The sequence below is a fragment of the Typopeltis vanoorti genome, chromosome 11 (assembly GCF_054136105.1).
Source record: "Typopeltis vanoorti isolate ZY-2024b chromosome 11, IOZ_Tvanoo_1.0, whole genome shotgun sequence".
Taxonomy (NCBI): Eukaryota; Metazoa; Arthropoda; class Arachnida; order Uropygi; family Thelyphonidae; genus Typopeltis; species Typopeltis vanoorti.
This window is the reverse complement of record NC_143559.1, coordinates 72761026-72785427: the sequence shown is the minus strand read 5'-3', so window position 1 is coordinate 72785427 and position 24402 is coordinate 72761026. Positions and strand designations below refer to the sequence as shown.

At 36.4% G+C, this 24402-nt stretch overlaps 1 protein-coding gene across 1 annotated transcript in view; it reads right to left on the bottom strand.

The window, feature by feature from the left end:
* The window catches only part of LOC150101725 (proline dehydrogenase 1, mitochondrial-like), a 234074-nt gene that overhangs the window by 7266 nt on the left and 202406 nt on the right, over positions 1–24402 (bottom strand). Inside the window, exon 12 of the mRNA XM_090399897.1 lies at positions 2564–2652. Within this exon, the coding sequence (XP_090256023.1) occupies positions 2564–2652 (89 nt within the window). The remainder of the gene's footprint in view (positions 1–2563; positions 2653–24402) is intronic.

Genomic DNA, 24402 nt, shown 5'->3' with positions numbered 1-24402 from the left:
AGCTCATTGCTCTACATTCAACAATTTACAACATTTTACAAGTCTTCATGTAAAAGTTAGCTGGGGGGGGGGGGGGGAAGCCCGTGGCTGTATCTTCTTTTTTGTAAGTAAAAATCATTTTGTCACACGAAATACCCAGAGCAAAGTATGGAGGCAAAGAGAGCTGATATCGGGCGGAAATATGTTCTGTATGAGTAGAATAGTATCATTGATCGGGACATTAGTGAAACGGGCAGTTACGTCAAAGCTGACTAATAAATCTTCGTTGAGTGTGATGTTTTCTAATTTCATTTATAAAGTGTGTATTTTTTTATGTAGGAGGGGAAATGACTTACGAACTCCTTGAGTGTGGCCACTAGTTTCTTGGCTAAGTGATAATTGGGCTGTCAATTCCTTCAACTATTGGTTGTAGTGGTGTGTTTCTTTTTGTGTATTTTTAGCAGGCCATAAATTCTGGGAGCATAGACATAATGCGGTATTAGTTTTTTAATTGTTTCCTCTGGCCACATAGTCACTGATTTGATTAATTCTGTTGTTTTCTTTTTGATGCAGTTTGTAGGGTTGTAGTGAACTATTTGGTATGTGTTGTGGTCAGATACCAGTTGGTTCATTTTTTCCAGATATGCTGTCCAATCAAGGATGACGTTAGCATTGCCTTTATCCACTTTGGTAATAATGATGTCTTGGTTATTTCTTAATTTAAGGGCTAATTTTTCTGCTTTGGTTAAATTGCAATTTAGCTGTTTATTGGAATTTAGTGTTTCCATTTGTATTTTATCAGCTATGTTGGAGGGGAGGGATTTTAGACTACTTTCAATGTGGTAAATGTTTACTAATCTTGGTGCAATAGCATAGTTCAGGCCTTTTTTCAGAATTGAGAATTCTTCTTCGTTAAGCTGGATGTGTTGATGACTTGGCTGTGGTCCGTTGGTGGTTGCTCCTTACTTCGCCTATTAGTGAATGGCTGCTCCTCTGGGCATGGCATCTGTATTGTCTGTTGCTTTCTTGTTGTTTCAGTCCTTAAACTTCACTATTAGGTTTTTTTTTGTTCTTAAATAGCACATGTTTTGCAGAATCATCTGTGATCCTCTCCAGAATATCCCACATATCGGGATTTATGTAGCTTAATAGCTCTACTTTTTGTTGTAGAACGTTTTGGGTAATTGCTAGATGTTTGTGGACCTCATGGATTTGGTCTCGACAAAGCTAAAAATACAAGCATAAATTCTTTGCCATGAATCTTGTAAAATTTGTTACATGTATTTATTTCTCTGTTTTATATATATTTTGTTTCATTTTCTAAGAAATTTCTTTTGTTTACTGAGGATCAGTATACGTTTTACACAGTAACAGGATACATGATATCCAATCATCATTGGCCACACTCTCTCTCAAATCCTACAACAAAATACCAGCATGTATTTTGTTGTAGATAAATCACTTCTTATAATATCCTGAAATATAACTGTACTGTGAAAAATCTTCCAACCTCAACAGATACTACACTGCAGAAGCAAGAAAAACAAATAGCTTTGTTTATCACTAAATATAATACAAAAACATTTACAGTGTGTACTATATTTAGCAACAATTAGTGTAATTAGAGACAACTAGAATGACACTCCTAATAGAAAAACACTTCCCTCCCACAGACTATGCTGCATGCAAGCAAAACAGATTTGCTGTAGCAGGAAACATAACAGCTAACTAAACATATTTGTCCTAACATCTCTTCCAAATTTTCAGTTGCAGAAAATATGTATAACAGCTGTCATGCAGTCATTAGATACAGAAAGCACACAATTTATGTAAAATAAAAAGATCAATATGAGAATTTATATATTATTATTATTATGTGACACCTCCAGTGAGTCCAAAAACTCATCGAGGGAGGACACCTACTCTATAACTCTGTCTCTACTACTCAATTCACCAACTACAACAAACTGCAACTACACCAACACCATCTATTCTCAACCACCACCACCACTAGTATTTTCACAGACAGTCACAAACATCCATACCCACGATTCTAACCCGCAGCCTTTTGGCTGGAGAGTGAATACGCTAACCACTCGGCCAACCAGGCTGGCCCTTGATATATAACTTGAAATCAGTTTGAATTATTTGAGATATTCGATATCATCCAGACACTTCAGAAATGCCAATTTTACAAATAAAATTCTGCCAAAAAAGTTGCAACTGACATAACATATAACACTAAGGCAAGTTCCAACAGTGTCTGTATATGCATGTGTACAGACACTGCTGGCACAAAGTGTTAATAATCCCAATATCATCTTTGCTGCTGGATATGGAAGGTGGGGCAAGGGGCATCTGTGGAAGTGAAGTTTGTGTGAGATTAAGAAAGGGTTTAAAGTCAGATTTTTCTCATAGAGCAATGAGTGAGTGGAACAATTTGCCTGTGCAAAGTGGTGAGTGCATCCAGCGCAAACGAGTTTAAGAAACAGTACATCTGATGTGCATGACCTGTGGTCTCTCTTGATGAGTCCTTAACCACTTGGAGGTCTCTGATGATAACAATCATAAATTTAAAGCTTACCTAATAAAAAACTGACTTGGTCACACATTCCAAATAGCTGTCCAAAGCAAATCACTTTATGTTCAGGTTTAATTCCTAACTCTTCCATTCTGAAAATGAAGTGATATGAAAATTAAGATCGTCAATTTAAGTAAAAATATAGTTTACCCTAGATCATTATTATATATCAACATTAATATAGTTTACCCTAGACCATAGGTTGCCAAACTTTTTCGGGCCACCGCCCACTTTGCAAGACATAAATTTTGTAACACCCCCCCCACCCCCATTTTTACAATAGCAAAAAATGAATAAATTTTTTAAGTATATAAAAAATAGAATTTAAAATATCCTGCATGACACGTTCAATTTTTTATTTTGCACGCAAACGCATTTTGTTTGTCCAACCACGACATTGTCCGAATAATTATAAATAATAATTAATAAATAAAATAATTTCGCAAGATATAAACAAACCTACAAAACATAACCACAGAAAATAGTATAATAAGTTTCGAATAATATTTGCTTTGTTTTTTCCCTCTAGTTAGCAATATAGTTAGTACTAACTAGGCTAACTAAAATTTACGATTTTATTTCTTTCTCGCCATTATTATTTTTCTCGTAATATTGAATTATATAAAATTAGGTTTATTTTTGTACAAATCAATTAGAAAAGTGGTTTTATATATTTTATATATATTTTGAAATGAAATATAACGAATATATTTGCTACTGTAAACATAACCTATTATACACACATATATACATGCTCTATTTTCTCGTTGACATAAAAAATTGACATCTATTTCTATCTGACATGGTAAATTTTCAAATAATTAAATAATTGAAATAGAAAATTGATAAAAAAATTGATCGTGTAAGACGCATAAGATGAATTAAAATGCAATATTTAAATTTTAAATGATTATCTAATCACAAAATCATGAAAATAATTTTTAAATATATATTATTAATTTCTTCTATAAAGAGCCACTGATCCCTAGATCACCTGATGCTTCTGATACCACTGACCCCCAAATGCTTCTGATGCCACTATAGCCCCCCCCCCCCCCCCAGAAGGCTTCAGCGCCCACTGGGGAGCGGTACCGTGCACTTTGGGAACCTATGCCCTAGACTAAACAAATTACAAGAAATATATATATAACTAAATACTAAATGAAACAGAAACATTTGTAATGCAAGTTAATAATGTAAAATAGTCAATATTTTGCTGATGGTAGCCTAAGAGTAGTGTTTCATGACATTTTTTTTTGTACAACATCTCTTCAGAAATTGTATCTTTCTGTACAATACTGCTGTGCTTTTCTGGTTTAGGCACTTATTTACCTGCTCCAGCTCCAAAATTTCAGTATTGGCTTTCTTAGATCTCTCTCTCCTTCTTCCCTTGGGTCTATACCTTCATATCAGTTCTTCAATTCATCCATTCCTACTAGTTATTTCCATTTTGTTTTGGTGTCTATAATTTTCTCTATTTAGTTCAGTTCTAATAATCCCATTTCTTAATTTATCCTGTCTTGTGTAGCCTTGCACATTTATCAAAACCTTCCTTTCCTTTTGATAATAACTGTCTTTTGTGAAGGATGATGTTATGATGTTAAGTTGGTCGGATACACCTACCAGTGAAGGAAGGCTTCCTGTAAATGGAAAATTCAATATTTCCTGTACAGTTGTGGATTATTAATTTATCCAAGAAGGGAAGACTGTTGTTAGATTCACATTCAATTAACTTTCTGCAATTGTATAAGTTTATTCTGTCCAAAAACTGAAGTAATTCTGTTTTTCAGAGTGGAATGAGACCGCAAACATATTAACAAAATGTAGCCAGATACGAGGTTGAGAAAAAATGGAGTTAAAAATTTCGCTTTCCAAATGCTTCATGAAGTAATCAGCCAAAGTAGGTGAAATATGACATGGCTGTTCCTTCTATTCAATGATGAAATCTGTTCTGCCATGTGAAGTATCCTGCACTGATGGTAAATTTAAACAATTTATTAATGTTAAAATGTCCTCGGGAAAATCATCTTGTAAAAATTGATGAGTTCTTGGAAAAGTATGCTTGTAAATAGAGAAAAAACAAACAAACAAACATCAAAGCAGATTATAATTTCAGAGTCTGGCAAATTAATATCTTTAAGTTCCTCCCTGAAGTCAATACTCTTTTTAATGTAAGTGTTGGCATGGGCAGTGAAGTTTCAAAGAAGCTTGGAAAGGTATTTAGCTAAATAATAAGTAGGAAAACCAATGCCATTAACTATCAAACATAGTGAATAACCATATTTGTGTACCTTGGGGCAGCTATAGATATGTGGGGAGTATGTGAATCATAAATTTGCAATTTTTCAAGCATTGGCATCTAAAGAATATGTTTGGTCCAATAATTTAACTTATTTGGCTTTGAGTAGTGCTAATTATACTATATGTTGATCTGTCCCATAATAAAATATTCATTTTGCAATTATACTTGATGCTATCCATCAAAACAGTGGTATTACCTTTGTTAGCTTTCATGATGACAATGTTAGTGTTTCAGTCAAGAGAATAAAGAGTATGTGGTTCTGATAATGGAATATTCAAAGGCGGTTTAGCTTTATATAAAATCTGTGCAATCTCAACCGAACTTTGTTATCTTCATCTATATGTGAGTCTTTGATGCCTTTTCTTACATAAGCATGAAGTCTAAATAAGGCAGATTTATTTAAAGGTTGCCTTTTACCATATCAACAAGATCTCTAATCATCCGAAATCTATAAAACCTCCCTATTCCATTTCTTAAAAAAACCAGGTATCTGTAAGATCAGCTGTAGTTGTGATTTACACAACACAAGACAGAAAACATAAATCAGGACTGACAGCACATAAAACTGAAACAAAACATCAAGTATTATGGCAACAAACAAAAATGCTCCACATAGATTACAGATTTTTTCCAAGAGCATTCAAAGAATCAGCTGAAATAATGAAACATCCTTTACAGTGCAACAAAAAATAAGGCATGAATTTTACATCAGGTCTGGTCTTCTCTAATTCATCACCACATGACCGTGGTGACCAGTAGTATACAGCAGTCCACAAACAAGCAAACAATATCATAGTAAATGCGTGCTTTCCTTTATTATTCACATTCAAATATTTTCATTATGTATGTTAACTGTTATTATCTGATTTTTAGTTTATTTACATAATTCTTCTGATGTGAAACAAAAGATTTTCATGAAACTAGTTCAGTAATTAATTAAATTCGTTTACTATCCCACCCGATTCTTTAATCGTGGAGTAATTGGCAAAAACATTCCTAGCATGTTCTTTCTCCACACAAGCCTGAGCAATGGTACATATTTTTGTGTTTATATCACTTAATATGAGGTGTGTGGCTATTAAATAATGAGACAAGGTGCACTGTGAATTGTGTATTCATAGCAGTGGGAGGAGCTTGCGCTGTGAATAACCTTGAAGGTTCTAGAAGCAGTTGAGATAAGCATTGTTCGCTGTCACTCATAGTTAGTCTCTAGGCAGTTATAAAAGAAACGAGTGTGAAGTCACTTTGCCAGAATAATCTCTAACGTTAAACTCGAGCAGCACATTAATTTCAAATTCCTTGTGAAATTGAAGAAATCGTTGACCGAGTGTTTGAAACTGTTGCGGGAGGTGTACGGTGATAATGTAATGTCACATGCGCGAATGTTTGAATGGCACAAATGCTTTGCTGAAGGTCGAAAAAACATTGAAGATGACAAACGACCGGGTCGCCCATTCATGGCAGCAACATTTTTGCAAAAATTAATGAAATTGTCCACAATGATCGCCGATTAAGCATTCAGATGACAGCAGACATGGTGCACATTGATAAGGAGACTGATAAGAAGAGCACCCATTTTCAGTCAGTGGATGAGGTAAAGGAGAAAACGGCAGCAGATAACATCTGATAACTTGCAGCACTGCTTCCAACAATGGAAAATTTGTATGCAACGGTATATAAATAGAGGGGTTGTTGAAGGTGACAATGATTAAGTTGTACAATTGTAATAATAAACCACATTTTTGCAACCAGTCTCGTTATTTAATAGCCACACCACACATCATTTTTATTTGCATTATTGCCATTTATTTTGAAAGTGTTTGTAAAATTCCTCCTTCTTTATTTCTTCTCATAGAAAGGCTTAGACATTGGTTATACATGCTTATTAAATTACTTAAGGAATTTACAACATATACAAATTATATAAATTAAAATTAAACTATATTCCAATATTTCAGCAACGTCACGTTGCCATTTTCACAGGAACTTAAAATAAAGACCCATGCACGCAGGCCCTACACACAGTAATGGACGAAGCAGGAAGCTTTTGTTTCTCCTAAAAGTCCTGATGGTGCCCCCCTAGCGAGCTATGTAAGTATTCTTGGTCGTTGGGCTGAAGGTCTTCTGATGCGAGTTTCCCAAATTTGGGGCAATCTCATGCACCCAAATTTGTTGAGGTTTGGCATGTTTCTTAGGGCTGAGGCTGATTCCATGAATAGCCTTTCAAATTTGAATTTACTACAGTGTATAACCGTGGCTTTCTTCCATCGTATTCTGTGGCGAGTATCCAGAGCATGGTCTGCAAGACCAGAGTAGCTGTACTGGTGAAAACGGATGTAGTCCCTGTGTTCTGAAATTCTGATATTTGTTGTCCTGCCTGTTTGGCCAAAATAGGACAGCTTACAGCTGCAAGGGACTTGGTATACACCAGGTAGGTCTAAGGGAGGTGGTTGGTTTTTAGTGGAGTGGATAAGGGACGCCAATTTTTTATATGGTCTGTAAGAAGAGGTCAAGTTATGTTTTTTTAGGATTTTAGTAATTTTTTCTGAGGTGCCTCAGATGTAGGGAATGGTGATGGATTTAGAATAATCCTTGTTGTGAAGGGGAGGAGGAGGATTGTGGTTAACTGGTGTCAATATTTTTTGGATTTTTTTTTTTTTGGGGGGGGGGGGGTAGCCATTGGCTGAGAAAGTGTTGAGGATGTGGTTTAGTTCAGTGGTTAGGGCATTGTCATTTGAACAGATAAGTTTAGCCCTGTTGTGTAGTGTCTTAATAACTCCATATTGAGGGGGGGGGGATTGTTGGTGAATGTATATGCCTGTATTTGTGGGTTTTCTAGAAACTGAGAAAACCAAGATTCCATCAGGCTGGCTGGTAATTAGTGCGTCTAAGAAAGGGACGCTGTTGTTTTTCTCTTTTTCCAGGGTGAACTTGATTCTGGGGTGTTGGTTGTTTAAGTGTGTTAGGAAGGAGAGGAGTGTATCAGAGCCATTTGGCCAAATAGCAAACACATCATCAACGTAGTGAAGCCATATGGTTGGTTTCTGTGGGGCAGAGTTTAAGCATTTCTCTTAAGCTCTCCATAAAAAAGTTGGCCAAGGGTGGAGAGAGTGGTGAACCCATGGCTGTTCCCTCTATTTGTTTCTAGAATTTTCCTTGCCAAACGAAATAGCCTGAGTTCATAGTGAACTGAAATAGGGCTGAGATATCGGGAGGAAATTTAGTTTGGATTAGCTCTAAGGTTTCTTTGAGTGGGACATTTGTGAATAAGGAGACGTCAAAACTGACCATTATGTCAGTATGTTGGAGTGTAGGGTTTTCTATGCTGGCTTTGAAATGGGCTGAGTTTTTTTATGTGTGATGGTGTGTTGCCAGTATAGTGTGCGAGTGCTTTGGCCAAATGAGCTAATTTGTATGTGGGGGAATCAATGTCATCCACTATGGAACATAATGGCACATTTTCTTTCTGTATTTTTGGAAGTCCATATATATGGGGGGGGGGGGTGAAGTTAAACGGTTTTAATTTGTTAGTGACTTCTACAGGCCAAGAAGTGACCTTCTTAAGGAACCTGTGGAGTTTTCTAATTTGTGAGTTGGTGGGATTGTACTCAATAGGGAGGTAAGTAGTCCAATCTAATAATCGAGCTTTAAGCTTACCTGTGTAGTCCGTTTTAATTGGTGATTATTATTTCTTTGTTTTTCTTTAATTCCTGCAGCGATTTATTTTCCTTATTGGATATGTTGGTTTTTGGTGGTGAAGCCATATGGCTTTGCTACATTGATGATGTGTTCGCTATTTGGCCACATGGCTCTGATACACTCCTCTCCTTCCTAACACACTTAAACAACCAACACCCCAGAATCAAGTTCACCCTGGAAAAGGAGAAAAACAACAGCCTCCCTTTCTTAGACGCACTAATTACCAGCCAGCCTGATGGAACCTTGGTTTTCTCAGTTTATAGAAAACCCACCCATACAGGCAGATACATTCACCAATAATTCCCCCCCCCCTCACAACAATATGGAGTTATTAAGACACTACACAACAGGGCTAAACTTATCTGTTCAAATGACAATTCCCTAACCACGGAACTAAACCACATCCTCAACACTTTCTCAGCCAATGGCTACCCCCTCCCCAAAAAAAACCCCAAAAATATTGACAACAGTATTGACCCCCCCCCCCTCACAACAAGGACTATTCTAAATCCATCACCATTTCCTACATCCGAGGCACCTCGGAAAAAATTACTAAAATCCTAAAAAAAAACGTAACTTGACCTCTTGTTACAGACCATATAAAAAATCGGCATCCCTTATCCGCTCTACTAAAGACTAATCACCTCCCTTAGACCTACCTAGTGCATACTAGGTCCCCTGAAGCTGTAAGCTGTCCTATTTTGGCCAAACAGGCAGGACAGCGAATATCAGAATTTCAGAACACAAGGACTACATCCGTTTTCACCAGTACAGCCACTCTGGTCTTGCAGACCATGCTCTGGATACTCGCCACAGAATACGGTGGAAGAAAGCCACGGTAATACACTAGTAAATTCAAATTTGAAAGGCTATTCATGGAATCAGCCTCAGCCCTAAGAAACATGCCAAACCTCAACAAATTTGGGTGCATGAGATTGCCCCAAATTTGGGAAACTTACATCAGAAGACCTTCAGCCCAACGACCGAGAATACTTACATAACTCGCTAGGGGGAACCATCAGGACTTTTAGGAGAAACAACAGCTTCCTGCTTCATCCTCAGTTACTGTGTGTAGGGCCTGCGTGCACGTGTCTTTATTTTAAGTTCCTGTGAAAATAGCAACGTGACGTTGTCGAAATATTGGAATATATACATTAAAGTTTAATTTTAATTTATATCATTTGTATGTTGTAAATTCCTTAAGTAATTTAATAAATATCTTCTCTATTTTCTTAAACATTAAATATTGTCTTTTTTTTGTTTTTTGTATTTTTTAAAAATCTTCTTTCTAGTATTCTTTCACTTCAGTAGAACAAATTATTTTACTCCATCTGGTCTTTATATTTATCTGTATAGTTCGCTTTTTTGCGTGCTCTTTTAAGTTTTCTTTACAGTTTTCAGGTAGTTTTGTATTATATTACAGGTAACCCTCGTATAACATGGATGTCAGGTTCCACAGAAATTCTGCATTACATAATTCATGTTATGCGAGACTCATATCACATAGAAAAAGTAGGGTTATGTTCCGAAATCGTTTTTTTATTATTATTATATAAACAACAATGACATATCCAAAAAAAAAATATTTTTATTTAATTCAGGTAATTCATGTAAGTTAAGAAAACATAAACTATGATACAAATACATAGTACAGTATAAACTTATAAAAATACAAATTGTATATGTAAACTTCATTACACATAATGCATAAATGTTTTAGGCAAAATAAAATAAAGTGCATATTTTAATCATCATCACTGTCTTCAAAATAACATTTCGTAGATGTTCTTTATTTATGAGTAGAAGGATGTCATCATCCCTTGAAATCTCTTGGACATCATTTGTATAATTCTCGTTGCATATTTCGGCTGGTTTAGTTATCAAGTCAGTAATAAGACTTTCCTTACCACTATGCTGCAATTTTTTTTTATTACGTTGATAATATGGAGCTAAACAAATATCCAATTGTCTCGTGAATTTTCTGGAGCACTCCTTTGATGGATTATTATGTGTAAAATAACTTCTTAACTTTCTTGCCAAGTCCAATCCTTCTGTTAATTTCTTTAAACTGAATTCTTTAACAGATTCATCACAATCAGAATCTTCGGCAGAACTTTCTCCACAATTTGGTTCGACGTCATCTATTAATTACCAGTTCCTTCTCATTTAAATCTGTTTTCCCATTAATTAATTCACTAATTTAGTTTTCAACAATATGGCAAAAGCCCTCTAAGTGGCATTACTATAAAAATAAATTTTTACATAAAAAAAGCTTTACATATTGTATGTAACTCACCAGTAAATAGTGCTCAGCTTGAGATTAACAAAGTTATGATTTTTAATGCACTTTCCTGGCAAAAAACGAAGGCAATTTTCAACAGCAAACACTTTATATGGTAAACAATTGATGTACGTGTGCTAAAGGTATTTTTTCCCCTAATATAAATTTGCTTCTTATAACTACACACGATACCGGCAGATGCAAATTTAAAGAAGATCAAATTTGATTTTTAAGTCGTGCGGTGAAAAATATATAAAAAGATAAAGGGTTACTACAATTTGTAGACTGTGTTATATCGAAGCCGCGTTGAACAAGGGTTACTACAATTTGCAGACTGTGTTATATCAAACCGCACTGCGTTAATCCACAAAAGGCTGTAAACCTCTCAAACATACAACTCCTCCAAGCCACTTCAGACCTCCAATAAGTGATGGGGAGAAGGTCTCATGCTGGACAATGAAATTCATCTCCCACTTAAAGACATTCACAAACTTCCACGTCTATAGCATGACCTACTGGATTAGATACTATCTGCATGGCTAATGAGGCAGATAAATTGTCCAATCCTTCATCTTTATGTACTATTCCTTCAACATTCCATGCTAAAAATTTTAAATTTTGATGGTATATTTTTCTGTTTTTGCTTATCATATCCTGTTTTTCATGGGTTTGTTTCCAATTTGTCAATTCAGATTCTACTTGGATGGAAGTTATAAATAATAAATTAGCCCTCTGGTTTGGTTACCAGCCATATCCAAGCAAGTTTGATGATAGGAGTGATGCTTCCAGCTCTCTCATAACTGTCAGAACCACACACCATTTCCTCTGAATGACAAATTAATTATCACACTGAGACTACATTGTCACATCCTATTGTTAATGGAGTTTATACAATCATAGTTATACAATGCTATAGTTACAATATAAATTATAAGCAGGTGGAGCTGATTGAAGCATTGGCTAGTTTCATTAATGAACAGCACTTTGGTCTAACTCTAATTTTGTGTTCCAACACACATATCCCATTCGGTGTTCATTTTGAGCTTTGCACTGCTGCAATGTTCGGATATTATTATACGTGAAATGAAAGAGACTGAAGGAGAGGAGTTAATTCATTGATGTACTGATAATTTTGATATGGAAGATTATTGTGGTAGAGAGTATTATTTTAATATATGGTGTCTCCATGAAGTCCAGAGACTCATCATGGGAGACCCAAACTAACTATTATACACACAATGCCTATCATACCTCTTCTTAAATTCATTCATTGTTAGAGCATACACAACTAATTCTCTCAATCGATTCCACTCATTCATCATTCTATATGTAAAAAGTCGAGTCCGCACACTCTTACATAACTTCCACAGATGACCCCTAATTCTTTATTTGTCATATATTGAAAATTTTCCTTTGCATCAATTTTATAAAACCCCTTTAATATCTTATAAGTTTTTATCATGTCCAGTCTTTTATGTCTATCAACCAGACTTGCAATCCACAAACCTTCAACCTTTCTTCATAGGGAGTATTCCACAGACCTGTCACTCATCTCTGATTTTTCTCTCCACCTTCTGGTCCCCAAGAAACCCAAGTGGCCAAATCTGTGCAGAGCAGTATGTGGCCAAATGATATCCTTATAAAGATGGATAATAACTTCCCTAACTTAACTTGTTAGCATGTTTTTCAGCATCCAACAATACTTTGAGCCATTTTACCAACTTTTGCAATATGCCCTCTGAACTTCAAATCTGTGTATACCATTATCCCTAAGTCCTAGTCTCATCAATTTCATGCAATCTAGTACCATCAATATGATACACCGTATGCAACCTTTTCAACTTAAAGTGCATAACCTTACATTTTGCAACATTAAATTAACAATTATAATCCTTCTTATGATACCAATTTATTTAAATCATCGTGCAGGATATCCACATCACCTTTATCAATTATTGCTCCCCCAGCTTTGCATCATCAGCAAACAACTGTATATCCTCCCTTAAATCTTTCCCCTATATCATCATCATATTCCTGCCATGTACCCTCAAGGGGTGTACAGGATATGATAGTACTACATGAAAAATGTACATCATTACTAACTTCCTATCTACAATTTTCCTCCAAATCAGTCTGTTACTTGTCAAGACTCCAACATTACCAGATCTTATATTTCTATCGTCTAAGGCACATTGTACCGTATCAATCCACCTATATCTTGGTCTTCCTCTGGGTCGTTTTCCTGCCAACTTAGCAGAGAACACTTGTTTTGCTAATCTTTCCTCGCTCATTCTGTTTAAGTGACCATACCCCCTGAGATTAGCTCTGCTAACGCATTCCTGGATGCTGACAATGTCAAGTTCTTTCCTAATATTCTCGTTTTTAATATGATATTGCCATTGAGGCCTTCTGTTCACACCTATCATCTTTCTCAGGACTCTCATATCTGCGGTCTCTAGTCTTTGGTCAAGTGTTTTACTTCTGACCCAGCTCTCAGATCCATAAGTGAAAACTGGTTTGAACACTGTCTTGTATACAGCTAATTTAGTGTTCCGACTAATTTCTCTCTTATTCCATATGAATTTATTCAACTGACTTCCTACCATACCAGCTTTGTTGATTCTGTTGTCTATTTCCATATTTAATTTATCATCTTCACTAAAAATCGTGCCTAAGTAGCTGAAACGTTTTACTTGTTCCACAGGTTCTCCATTCACAACACAGTTAACATTTTCAATGATTCTGCCTATTTTCATTGTCTTTGTCTTTTTAATGCTGACCTTCATACCATATCTATTACAACAGCTATTCAATTTAGTCAGAGAATCTTGCAGACTTGTAGCGGATTTATTTAGAAGTATAACATCGTCCACAAAGAGCTGACATTAACATTTCCAATTTTGATATCATGTTTGATACCACTTTCCTTCATAATGTGATCCATATAGATAATGAATAACAGAGGGGATAATGTACATCCTTGTCTCACACCAGATTTAACTTTAAACCATCTTCCTGTACCTCCTTCAATTCTAACTGCTGACTTACAACTCAAATAAAGACTAAGTATTGCTTGATATAATGCCCCATTGACACCATATAACTGTAGTGTATTGAATAGCTTCTCTCTTGGCACCTTGTCATATGCCTTTTCCAAATCGACAAAACTTAAATACAGATCTTTGTTATATTCCCATGCTCTCTTCACTATTTGTCGTAAAGTGAAGATCTGATCCTGACAGCCTCTATTTGACCTAAATCCAGCTTGTTCTTCACCTAGCTTTTCTTCCACAATCCTTCTCAACTGTTTCTCAAGAATACTTGCATATATCTTACCAGGAACACTCAATAGGGATATACCTCTGTAATTCTCAAATTCAGTTTTATTTCCCTTTTTATATATAGGGACTATGACAGCTCTACTCCAATCATTGGGAATTCGTCCCTCTGTCCAGGCTTTCTGAACTATGCAGTGCAGCCACTGTAAGACTTTTACGCCACCATACTTCAGCATTTCTGGTCGAATATCATCTACTCCTGCTGCCTTTCCACATTTCAAGCCTTTGATGGCTTTTTCTACTTCAAGTATGGATATGTATTCCTGACTGCATGCCTGGTCAGTGTTTTTTTTATCACTGTGCTGTCATCACTACTTGTTTCATTTAGCAGTTTTTGAAAGTAATTACTCCATACTTCCAGGATATCTTTTTCTCCTGTTTTCATTTCACCTTTATCATCTCTAACTCCTTTTACAGCACTCTTTCCTCCATTCCTAAGCTTCTTCAACAACCTCCAGAATATTTTGCCACCTTCTTGATATTTATTTTCAATGTTCTTGCCAAAGTCCTCCCATGACTTTTGTTTAGGTAGTTTTACACACACACTCTTTAGCCTTCTTACATTTGTCTCTGTATTCTCTAAGAGCACAAGCTGACTTATTTGCCAGGAACTTTTGATATGCTTTCTTCTTTTCCTTCACTGCCTCTTTAACTTCCTGTGTCCACCATCTAATTTTTCTATCCTTGCAGACAACTTCACCACATGCCTCTCTAGCTGAATCAATCAGGGTTTTCTTCAAGGCTTGCCACTGAATCTCCAAGGTTTGGTTCTTGTTCTCAAACTCTTTCATTTTTCCTTCAATAATCTTTGTGTATTTTAGTTTACAGTTTACATCTGAGAGTTGCTCAACTTTTATTCGCTTTAAAACTTTCTTACATGTTATTCTTTTCGATATGAAATTCAATTTTATCCTGCTCAAGACTAAGTAGTGATCACTTCCAATTTCAAATCCTCTGTACACTCTGGTATCCTGCACCAGGGAGAAAACATCACTATCAACAATAACATAGTCAATGAGACTTTTCTTATTCCTTGCCTCTTCTCTCCATGTGAATTTGTGTACATTTTTATGTTGGAACATGGTGTTAGTAATAACCAGTCCATGTACTGAGCAGAAATCCAACAGGAATTTGCCATTATTATTAGCTTTGCTCTTTTCTCCAAATTTTCTCAAAACTTTTTTGTATATCTGACAATCACTTCCTACTCTGCTATTTAGATCCCCCAACAAGGACCAACTTTTCCTTTTTCATTGTGTCAGTAGCTTTCTCTAGAGCCTCAAAAAATTCCTTCACTTCTACCGTAGTAGAACCTTCTGTGGGACCATAGGCACAAATAAGTCTCATTGTCCAGTTCCCCTTTCTGATATTTGCCCAAATCACTCTACTTGACACTGCCTGCCATTCAAGAAGATGAGCCTCGTATTTTGTGTTGAATACTATGGCTACTCCTTCTTTTCCTTGATTGTCATTGCCTGAATATAACATCTTGTATTTATTGCTCAGAAAGATCTCACCAGTTTTTGTCTTTTTTGTTTCAGTCACCCCTATTATGTCGATCTATTACTTATCTATTTCCTCATCTAGCTCCATTTCTTTACCATTCAGGCTTCTTATGTTGATAGTACCGATCTTTAACTCTGGTGATGTTGAGTTGGGGTGTGTTTTCAGATTTGTTTCAGTAGCTGACTTTTTGCTGTTCGCCCCGGTTCCCTGTCAAAAACAACGGGGGCCTTGTTTAACCAGGCAACGCCCCAGCCGGCATGAAATTTTGTCATGTTGTACCATCATTTTGTATTTTAGTTTAACCAATAGGAATACAATTTGGTCGGCTAAATTACAAATTGCCAGCCCATCCTCGTTCGTTCAGTATCCAGGTAGATACCCAACAGGGTGCACCACCAGAGGGTGAGGATTGGACATTAGGTCAGAAGCTCCGCATTCCTTTAAAGGCTATGCGGAGGTCTCCTCTCAGTTATACAGCTTTGACCCTTAAGCACCCCCTATATCATTGATATATAAATTAAATATTAGTGGATCTAGTACAGAACCCTGAGTTACTCTAGTCACTCTCATTCTCCTAGATTCTACTCCACCATATACTACTCTCTGGTGTCTATCACCCCCCCCCCCAAATCCACGCTACTAACTTCATATCCATTCCCATTTGCTCCAACTTTTGTAATAGTTTACCATGTGGTATTCTGTCAAATGCCTTTGCAAAGTCCAGCAGTATCATGGTGCAACCATTTCCTTTATCCACTTTTTTTTTTTTTATGTTGAGTCCATACAGTGTTGTCATAATTTTGCTGTCACTTTATTATAAAATGTGAAGAAATTACTAAGACAGGGCCTGCCCACTATAGTGTATCACATCCATATCCACCCACTGTTTCATTTTATCTTTAACCAAATTTTCAAATACTTCAACAACCCCCTCCTGATATATTAATTGGCCTGTAATTTGCTACTTGCCTTGGGGCTACCTTTATGTAATGCAACTATCTTATCTTCTTTCCACTCCCCTGGAACCCTGCCAGAGCTGAGACTTAGATTGAACAACTTCATCAGAGACAATGCCAATTCTCTTGCATATTCACATAGTGCACAGGCTGACATGTCATTTAGTCCCACTGCAACATTAACATTCATAATTTTCAATATGCTGAACTTGTCTTCATTTACCTCAATTTTGATATGCATCTCTGTCACATCAGCAACTGCAAAATCTTCACCTGAATGATATACCTTTGCAAAATGATCACTCAGCAACTTAATTATTTCTTTTGCCTCTGTCACCTTCCTACCATGCACATTATTTAAAGTCATTCTAAATATAACCAAAATTACCATTATTCACTAAAATAACATTCATCTGTAGAATGTGGAACACATCAGCTTTTGCATTATTAGGGTCATTATCATAAAACTTCCATGAAACTAGTAACTTAATCCATATCACATTAAGCCATAATGTGGTATGGATTAAATCATACCTTCCATATCATTTACACTGCTGCCTTCAAACTTTGTTGTTGGGACAATACATCCAATAAAAAGCATTCTTCAGGCATTCTCCATGCTCAAACTGCCCATCAAACGAAGTATGTAATGTGACAACATGTCAGAGAATTGATTTTCACTGCTTAAGTCATGGTTTTGTGTGCCATGATCTATGATAACTGATGTATCTGTTGAAGTTAAGAAGACTTTTGAACCGTAGCTATTTCACAAAAAACATTTGTAGCATGCTTATTGTGTTGTAGAAATTATACGACTACTTAAATTGCTTACATCTCTAAAACAGATTCTCTAATATCTAATGAGATGACTAGCTTTTAAAAGTTGCAGTGGGTCTTGTCAGTCAGTATTTTAGACTACTTGGTCATATCTGTATTCAGTGTTACTGGACTTTTTCTTCAGCATGATGCCAACAGTGAAGTTAGGTTAAACTAATTTTGAATGGTGAAAGCAACTAAGGATATTAGTTCATTTCTCTCTGAAATGTTAACTCTCGTTATGTAACCATGATTTGGGCATCCAAAATTAAAAGAACTTTTAAATGAGCTGCTGACATCCTATATAGGAAAAAAAAAACTTTGCACACTGCAAAGTCGCATCCATTTTTCTGCAACCATAGGGGTGCCTCATGATTTATGGTAGGATAGCTTTTACCTCTAGTTTCTCTCTACAATAAATACTTCTTGTAATCCCATCAATTAAAAAATATTATTTTCTTTATATTCTGAAGTACCATATTTACTCGAATATAACTTGCCCTCGTATATATCTTGCACCCCTGATTTTACTTTACGAAAAAAGAAATTAAAAAGTTTCCCCATATAGTTTGCACATGAAAAAAAGTTTAAAACTTTAAGAAATAGATAGTGAATGTTGTTATGGCAGTTTCAGATATTTTGGAATTCGGTTGAAGAGAATCAGCATTGCATTTCTACTCAACAATCGTCAGCTTGCCTTGGTCATTGAGTCGCATGATATTTTGTTAATACCGCACTAATCATATGCATAGAGATGGAATCAAATGTGGGAGTGAGAGAATTGACCTCTACTAGAGTTTGGATTGTGCAGGGATGGATTAAGATTAAGAGATCATTGTTACAACTGTTGTGCAACTGGATTTTGAGAGCTTGGGATATGATTTCACCAGAAATAATTAATTTAACTAGTCCTAAAAGATTCAAATATATAGCGAGATGAAGGTGAGTGGCCAATTGCATAAATAACATTGATAATTAAAATTTAAATGCATTCATTTTATAAATAATGTCAGCAACTATAAATTATAATGAATACTGAGGATATAATTATAAATGTCAATTTAATTTTTTCCTGAAAAACTAGTTTCCGAAAATCCCCGTATATATCTCGCACCATGATTTTTTAACTTTAATTTTAGGTAAAAAAGTGAGAGTTAAATTCGAGTAAATACGGTATATAAAATTCCCTAGTCCTTCCAGCTGGTTTCATCATACTTTGGACGGAACAAGTAGATTGGCCACTATCTGCATAGAAGAATCCAAAAAATACATCTACAATCATGACTGGTCGATCTGGTCTTGCAGACCATCCATTGGATAACTACTCATAAGATCAAATGGAAAAAAAAAAAAAATCACCATGCTCCATCACAGTAAATGAATGCAAGAAACTTCCCAAAATTTTGGAAACATTAATCCTCAGAGATTCCAAGTTACATCCTGAACATCTTACAGGCACCTATAGAAGGCACCCCCACCTAGATATTACTAAAATAAATTTTAGTAAAATGTAGAAACTATGAAAGTTTGTAAGGTAAGTTAACCAGAGAGCCTATGGGAATACGCTCCACGGCATTATTATTAACATCTGACCTCCACAGAAACTCACTGGGAGGTACAAACTATTGCACACAATGCTTATCCAACCATGCCTTAAACTGACAACTGACTCAATGTGTCTACATTCACAACACATTCAGATATTGCATTCCACTCACCAACCGTCTCTCCATGTAAAGAACCTTCTCCTCACTCCTCTGCTCACACCCTCCTTATACAGTTGCCAGCTATGCCCTCTTGTTCTATCCCCCTCTCCCATTCTATGAAAAAAATCTCTTCCATATCAATCTAATAACAACTGACTAGTTTATATGTCTCAATCAACCCCCCCCCTTCTTCTTCCTATTCACGAGATTTTGCAAGTTTACATTCTTTCAATCTGTCTTTGTACTCCCCATTCCACTGACCACCTTTATGAATCTTCTCTGGATCCTTTCTAACATATCCTTGTCACCATGAAAACCCAGAGACCAAATGTGTGCACAATAATTCATATGAGGCCTGAGCAAGGCCTTATACAATGGCATCATAACCAATTTATTTCTGCACGTCAGGGTCCTCCACATCACTGCTATTATCCAACATGACGTCTTCACAACTTGTGCAATGTGGTCCCTGAATTTCAGGTCCTTGGCCACCACCACTCCCAGATCTCTCATCTCCTCTACTTCCTTTAAAGTTTCCCCACTAAGTGTATGCATTACATCCCATCGTTGCTACCAAATTTCAAAACCTTACACTCTGCAACAGTGAACTGATAGGTTCCACTTACCAGCCTATTCATTAAATCTATTCAAGTCATCCTGTAAGGCCATAACATCTGCTTGACTCTGCACTGCTCTCCCCAATTTTGCATCATCTATAAACAGCTGCCATATCACTAGTTAAACCCATCCCAATATCATTAATATACATCTGATAGTCAGTCACTGATCCAACTCAGAAGTCTGTAATCCAATCTCATCTGTTTCAATTTATTTAACAGCTTGTCATGTGGTAGTTCATCAAAAGCTTTTGCAAACTCCAAGTACACCACTGTATATGGATCTCCTTTTCAAAGATATTTGTCACCATGTTAAAGTACATAAATAAATCAGTATAACATGATCTCCCTTTAACAAACCCATTTCTGTATCCTACTTCTCGCCAATCTCTCCAGTACCTTCAGCACAACTCCAGATATACAGATTGGACTATAATTTGTGGCCAAAGACTTATCATCACCTTTATGCCGTGGAACAATTTTATCTTCTTTCCACTCCCTTGGAACCTGTGTTGTTGTAAGACTGTTATTAAACAAGCATGTCAATGCTATTGCCAATTCTCTGGAACATTCCCTTAAGACACGTGGTGATATGTCATCAAATCCTATCAGCTTATTGATGTCAAGGTTATTTACTTCCTCAAATACCTCCTGTTCAATCACAATTAACTCCTCCTCTACACATAAGTTCCTCATGATTCCACCCTGATCAGGATGAAACACCCTTATAAATTGATCACTGAATACCTGAACAATGTCTTCTTCAGCAGTTAACATTCTACTATTTTTCATCCATTAACATCACCTTATGATAATCACTCTTCCTTATAATTGCCACATATCTAAAAATCTAGGGTTTTTCTTTGCCAAATTTACCAATTTCTGCTCATACTGCACTTTTGTTTTCCTTACTGAGTCACTCTCCTGGCTTGTTCTTTATACTCTTTATGTAACTGATTATCACCATTATTCATCCTGTACTGCTTCCAAAGTACCTTCTTCCAGATTTCATGCTTAAGCCCCTCATTCATCCATTTTACTTACTTACTTACTGTCCTCTTCTGTCGGGGACAGGTTGAGTCTTCCATGTTTCCACAACAATCTCCAGGAGTCTCAGTTTCTTGTGTGGCTGGTAAGCCGTCTATATATTTGTAATCCAGAGTTGACCTTTTTGTTGTTTTTAGTCCTTGGTCTTCCTTTTTTTCCTTTTTCTTTTATTCTTGCATACAGAGCAAGGTTGGATAGTCTTTTCTGATGGCATTCTCTCAACATGTCTGTACCAATGAAGTTGTTTTCTTTTGATCTTTTCAAATGAGTCTATATATTTTAGGTCTTGTCTTACAGTTTCATTTGTTTTATTTATTTTTCTGAGACATTTCATCTCGGAAGCCTCCAGTTTTCGTATCTCTGTCTTCTTGAGTGTCGAAGTTTCTGAAGCATATAGCAGAGTGGGTATTATAATTGCATTATATAATTTTATTTTTAGAGGTTTGGAGATTTTATTATTTTTTCGGATTTTATCTAGCTTATTAAATGATGACCATGCAGTCAATATTCTATGTTTAATAGTGGTCATGGTATCTAGGTGTTCTGTTATTACTGTTCTAAAAAGTTGAATTGTTTTACCTGTTGATCAATTGTTCAATTGTTGATCCATTCAAGGAGAAGTTTAGTTTTTCTTCATTTTTTCCAATTATCAAGTTTTTGTTTTGTCTGTATTTATGGTCATGCTGTATTCTTTATCTGTATTGTTTAGTTTGGTTATTAGGTTCACCATTTTTGCTTTTGTGTCTGCTATCATTACAATGACATCTGCGTATTTTATGTTATTAAGGTTATAACCATTTAGGTTGACCCCTTTTTCTCCTTTCAAGGCTTGGTTAACCATATCCTCTAGATAGATGTTAAAAAGGTATTGGGAGATGGGACATCCTTGGGCTATACTCCTTTACTGATGTTTATTTTATCTGCTGTTATACTACTGAATTAATTATTGCTTCTGTGAGACCATAATATTTTTCTAAGAAGTTTAGGGCATCTTCATCGATTTGTTTCTGTTTTAATATTCTTAATAAGGTTACTCTGTTTATTGAATCGAATGCCTGTTTAAAATCTATAAAATAGTAATAGATAATTATCTATTACTTTGCAAGAGTATATTGATATACGCTTTGCAAGAGTATATCATCCAGGTGGTGACTTTGCAGGAATGGAAGAACCAACAGCTTATACTGGAATTGTGATGAATGAAGTAGAGGTAACTAGTCTATTACAGAACCTCAATGTCAATACATCTGTGGGATTGGATGGTATACCAGCTCGTGTCGTACGTGAAGCGGCCAAAGAATTGTCAGTGCCCTTGACCATTTTGTTTAATTTGAGCCTCAGGACTGGGTCAGTCCCAAGGGGGTGGAAAGAGGGGAAAATAGTTCCACTGCACAAAGGTGGTTCCAAGGCTGCTGTTGAAAATTACTGGCCAATCAGCATAACAGGAATCATTATCAGGGTCTTAGAGAAAATAGTCAAGAGGAAAATACAAGATTGGATAGAAGAAAATGGGATACTGTATCGGGGACAGCATGGTTTTGTGAAGGGTAGGTCATGCCTCAGTAACTTGCTCACGTATTATAACACAGTGACGGCTGAACTGGATAAGGGTAATGGGTTTACAGTGATTCTACTGGACCTTGCTAAGGCCTTTGACAGGATACCACATGGAATTCTAATCAGTAAATTGCAGCATATGGGAATGGACATAGGGTTGGTGAGATGGATAGGAGGGTGGTTGACGGAGAGATATCAGAGTGGTTTACTCAGGAGTAGAGTCCACAAGACGGCCTGTCACTAGTGGTGTGCCACAAGGATCTGTTCTTGGACCACTGCTGTTTAATTTGTTCATAAATGATATAAGGAAAGGATCTGAGAGGAACAGTTCATTTGTTTGCGGATGATGCGAAGTTGGGTAGGGCAATAGTGAATGCAGATGACGTCAAAATTTTGCAGGATGATTTGGATAGATTGGAGGTCTGGGCTAAGGAGAATGGATGTCAATTTAATGTGGCAAAATGTAAGGTTATGCATTTTGGGGTGAAAAGATTGGCAGCAGTTTACTGCATTGGTAGAACCATGCTCCAGGAAATTGATGAGGCACGAGATTTAGGAGTGTTGGTGGATAAGGAATTGAAATTTAGGGGACACATTGCAAAAGTGGCAAAATCAGCTCATCAAATCACTTGGCTGCTGAAGATATATGTTGATATACGAAGATATACGAATACGTTGACAAGCAGAGACAAGCAGGTTATTGTTCCTCTGTATCGAGCCTTGATAAGACCCCATCTCGACTACTGTGCTCAGATTTGGTTCACTAGGTTTCTTCTTGATGGGGAGGAGGTGGAGAGGATCCAGAGGCGAGTGACCAAGATGATAGCAGGTCTGTGGAATGAACCGTATAAGAACAGGTTGAGGATTTGTGGGTTGCAAAAATTGGTTAATAGGCGGAGGAGGGGAGATATGATTGAGACATTCAAATTACTGAAGGGTTTCTATAAAATTAATTCAGAAGATATTTTTGAGAACAGGGCTGGTTGTGGGAGGACTAGGGGACATCCATGGAAACTGGGCAAAAGTGTGGTTAGTAAAGTTGTTAGAGCTGGGTTCTTTACTTTTAGAGTAGTGAATGAGTGGAATGCGCCGCCAGAGTCTGTGGTGGATGCTGTGACAGTGAATGAGTTTAAGGCGAGGTATGATAGATACTGTATGAATGTCGAATAGTTGTGATGAATATGATTTGGGGCCCCCCCTCGATGAGTCTAATGACTCCCTGGAGTTGCCCGTAATAATAATCATAAATAGTAATAGAGTGTGGTGGTGTCTGCAAGGAGTTTGAGTGTGTTTAAGACACAGTATGATGAGATGTGTGTGTGTGTGTGTGTGTGTGTGTGTGTGTGAGAGAGATAAAAGGACCTCCCAGATGAGTCTTTGACTCCATGAGGTCTTGGGAAATAATAATAATATTTCAGTTATGTTCCCAGTATAATTCTGCTAGTCTTTGTATTATGAAGATCTGATCAAATGTGGAGTAATTATTTCTGAAGCCTGCCTGTTCTTCACTAAGAATGATCTCATATGTGCTCTTTATTCTGTTCTGCAAGATTCTTGTAAATATTTTGTAAGCATGGCTAAGTAATGTGATTGGTCTGTAGTTTTTACAATCTTTCTTGTAAATTGGTATGATAATTCCTGTTCTCCAATCTTCTGGTATTTCTCCTGTTTTAATGATTTTGTTGAAAAGTGTGGTAAGGAATTTTAAAGTTGTTTGCTTTCCTTCTTTCCAGAGTTCTGATGGGATTTGGTTTATCCCTGGTGCTTTGTCAGATTTCATTTGCTTTAGAGCATTCTCCACTTTCGATGGAAGGATCATTAGAAGTGTCAATGTCTTGAGTTAGTATGGGGCTTTGTTATTAGGTAATTATTGCTTTCATTCTCAAAGGTTTCTTGGTAGTGTTCCCTCCATATTGCCTTTGTTGCATTTAGATTTCCTGTTTCCTCACCCTGATGGTTGATCATTGTTAGCAGCAGTGGTGAAAAGTTTTTTGTAATTTCTTTAATTGTGTTGTGT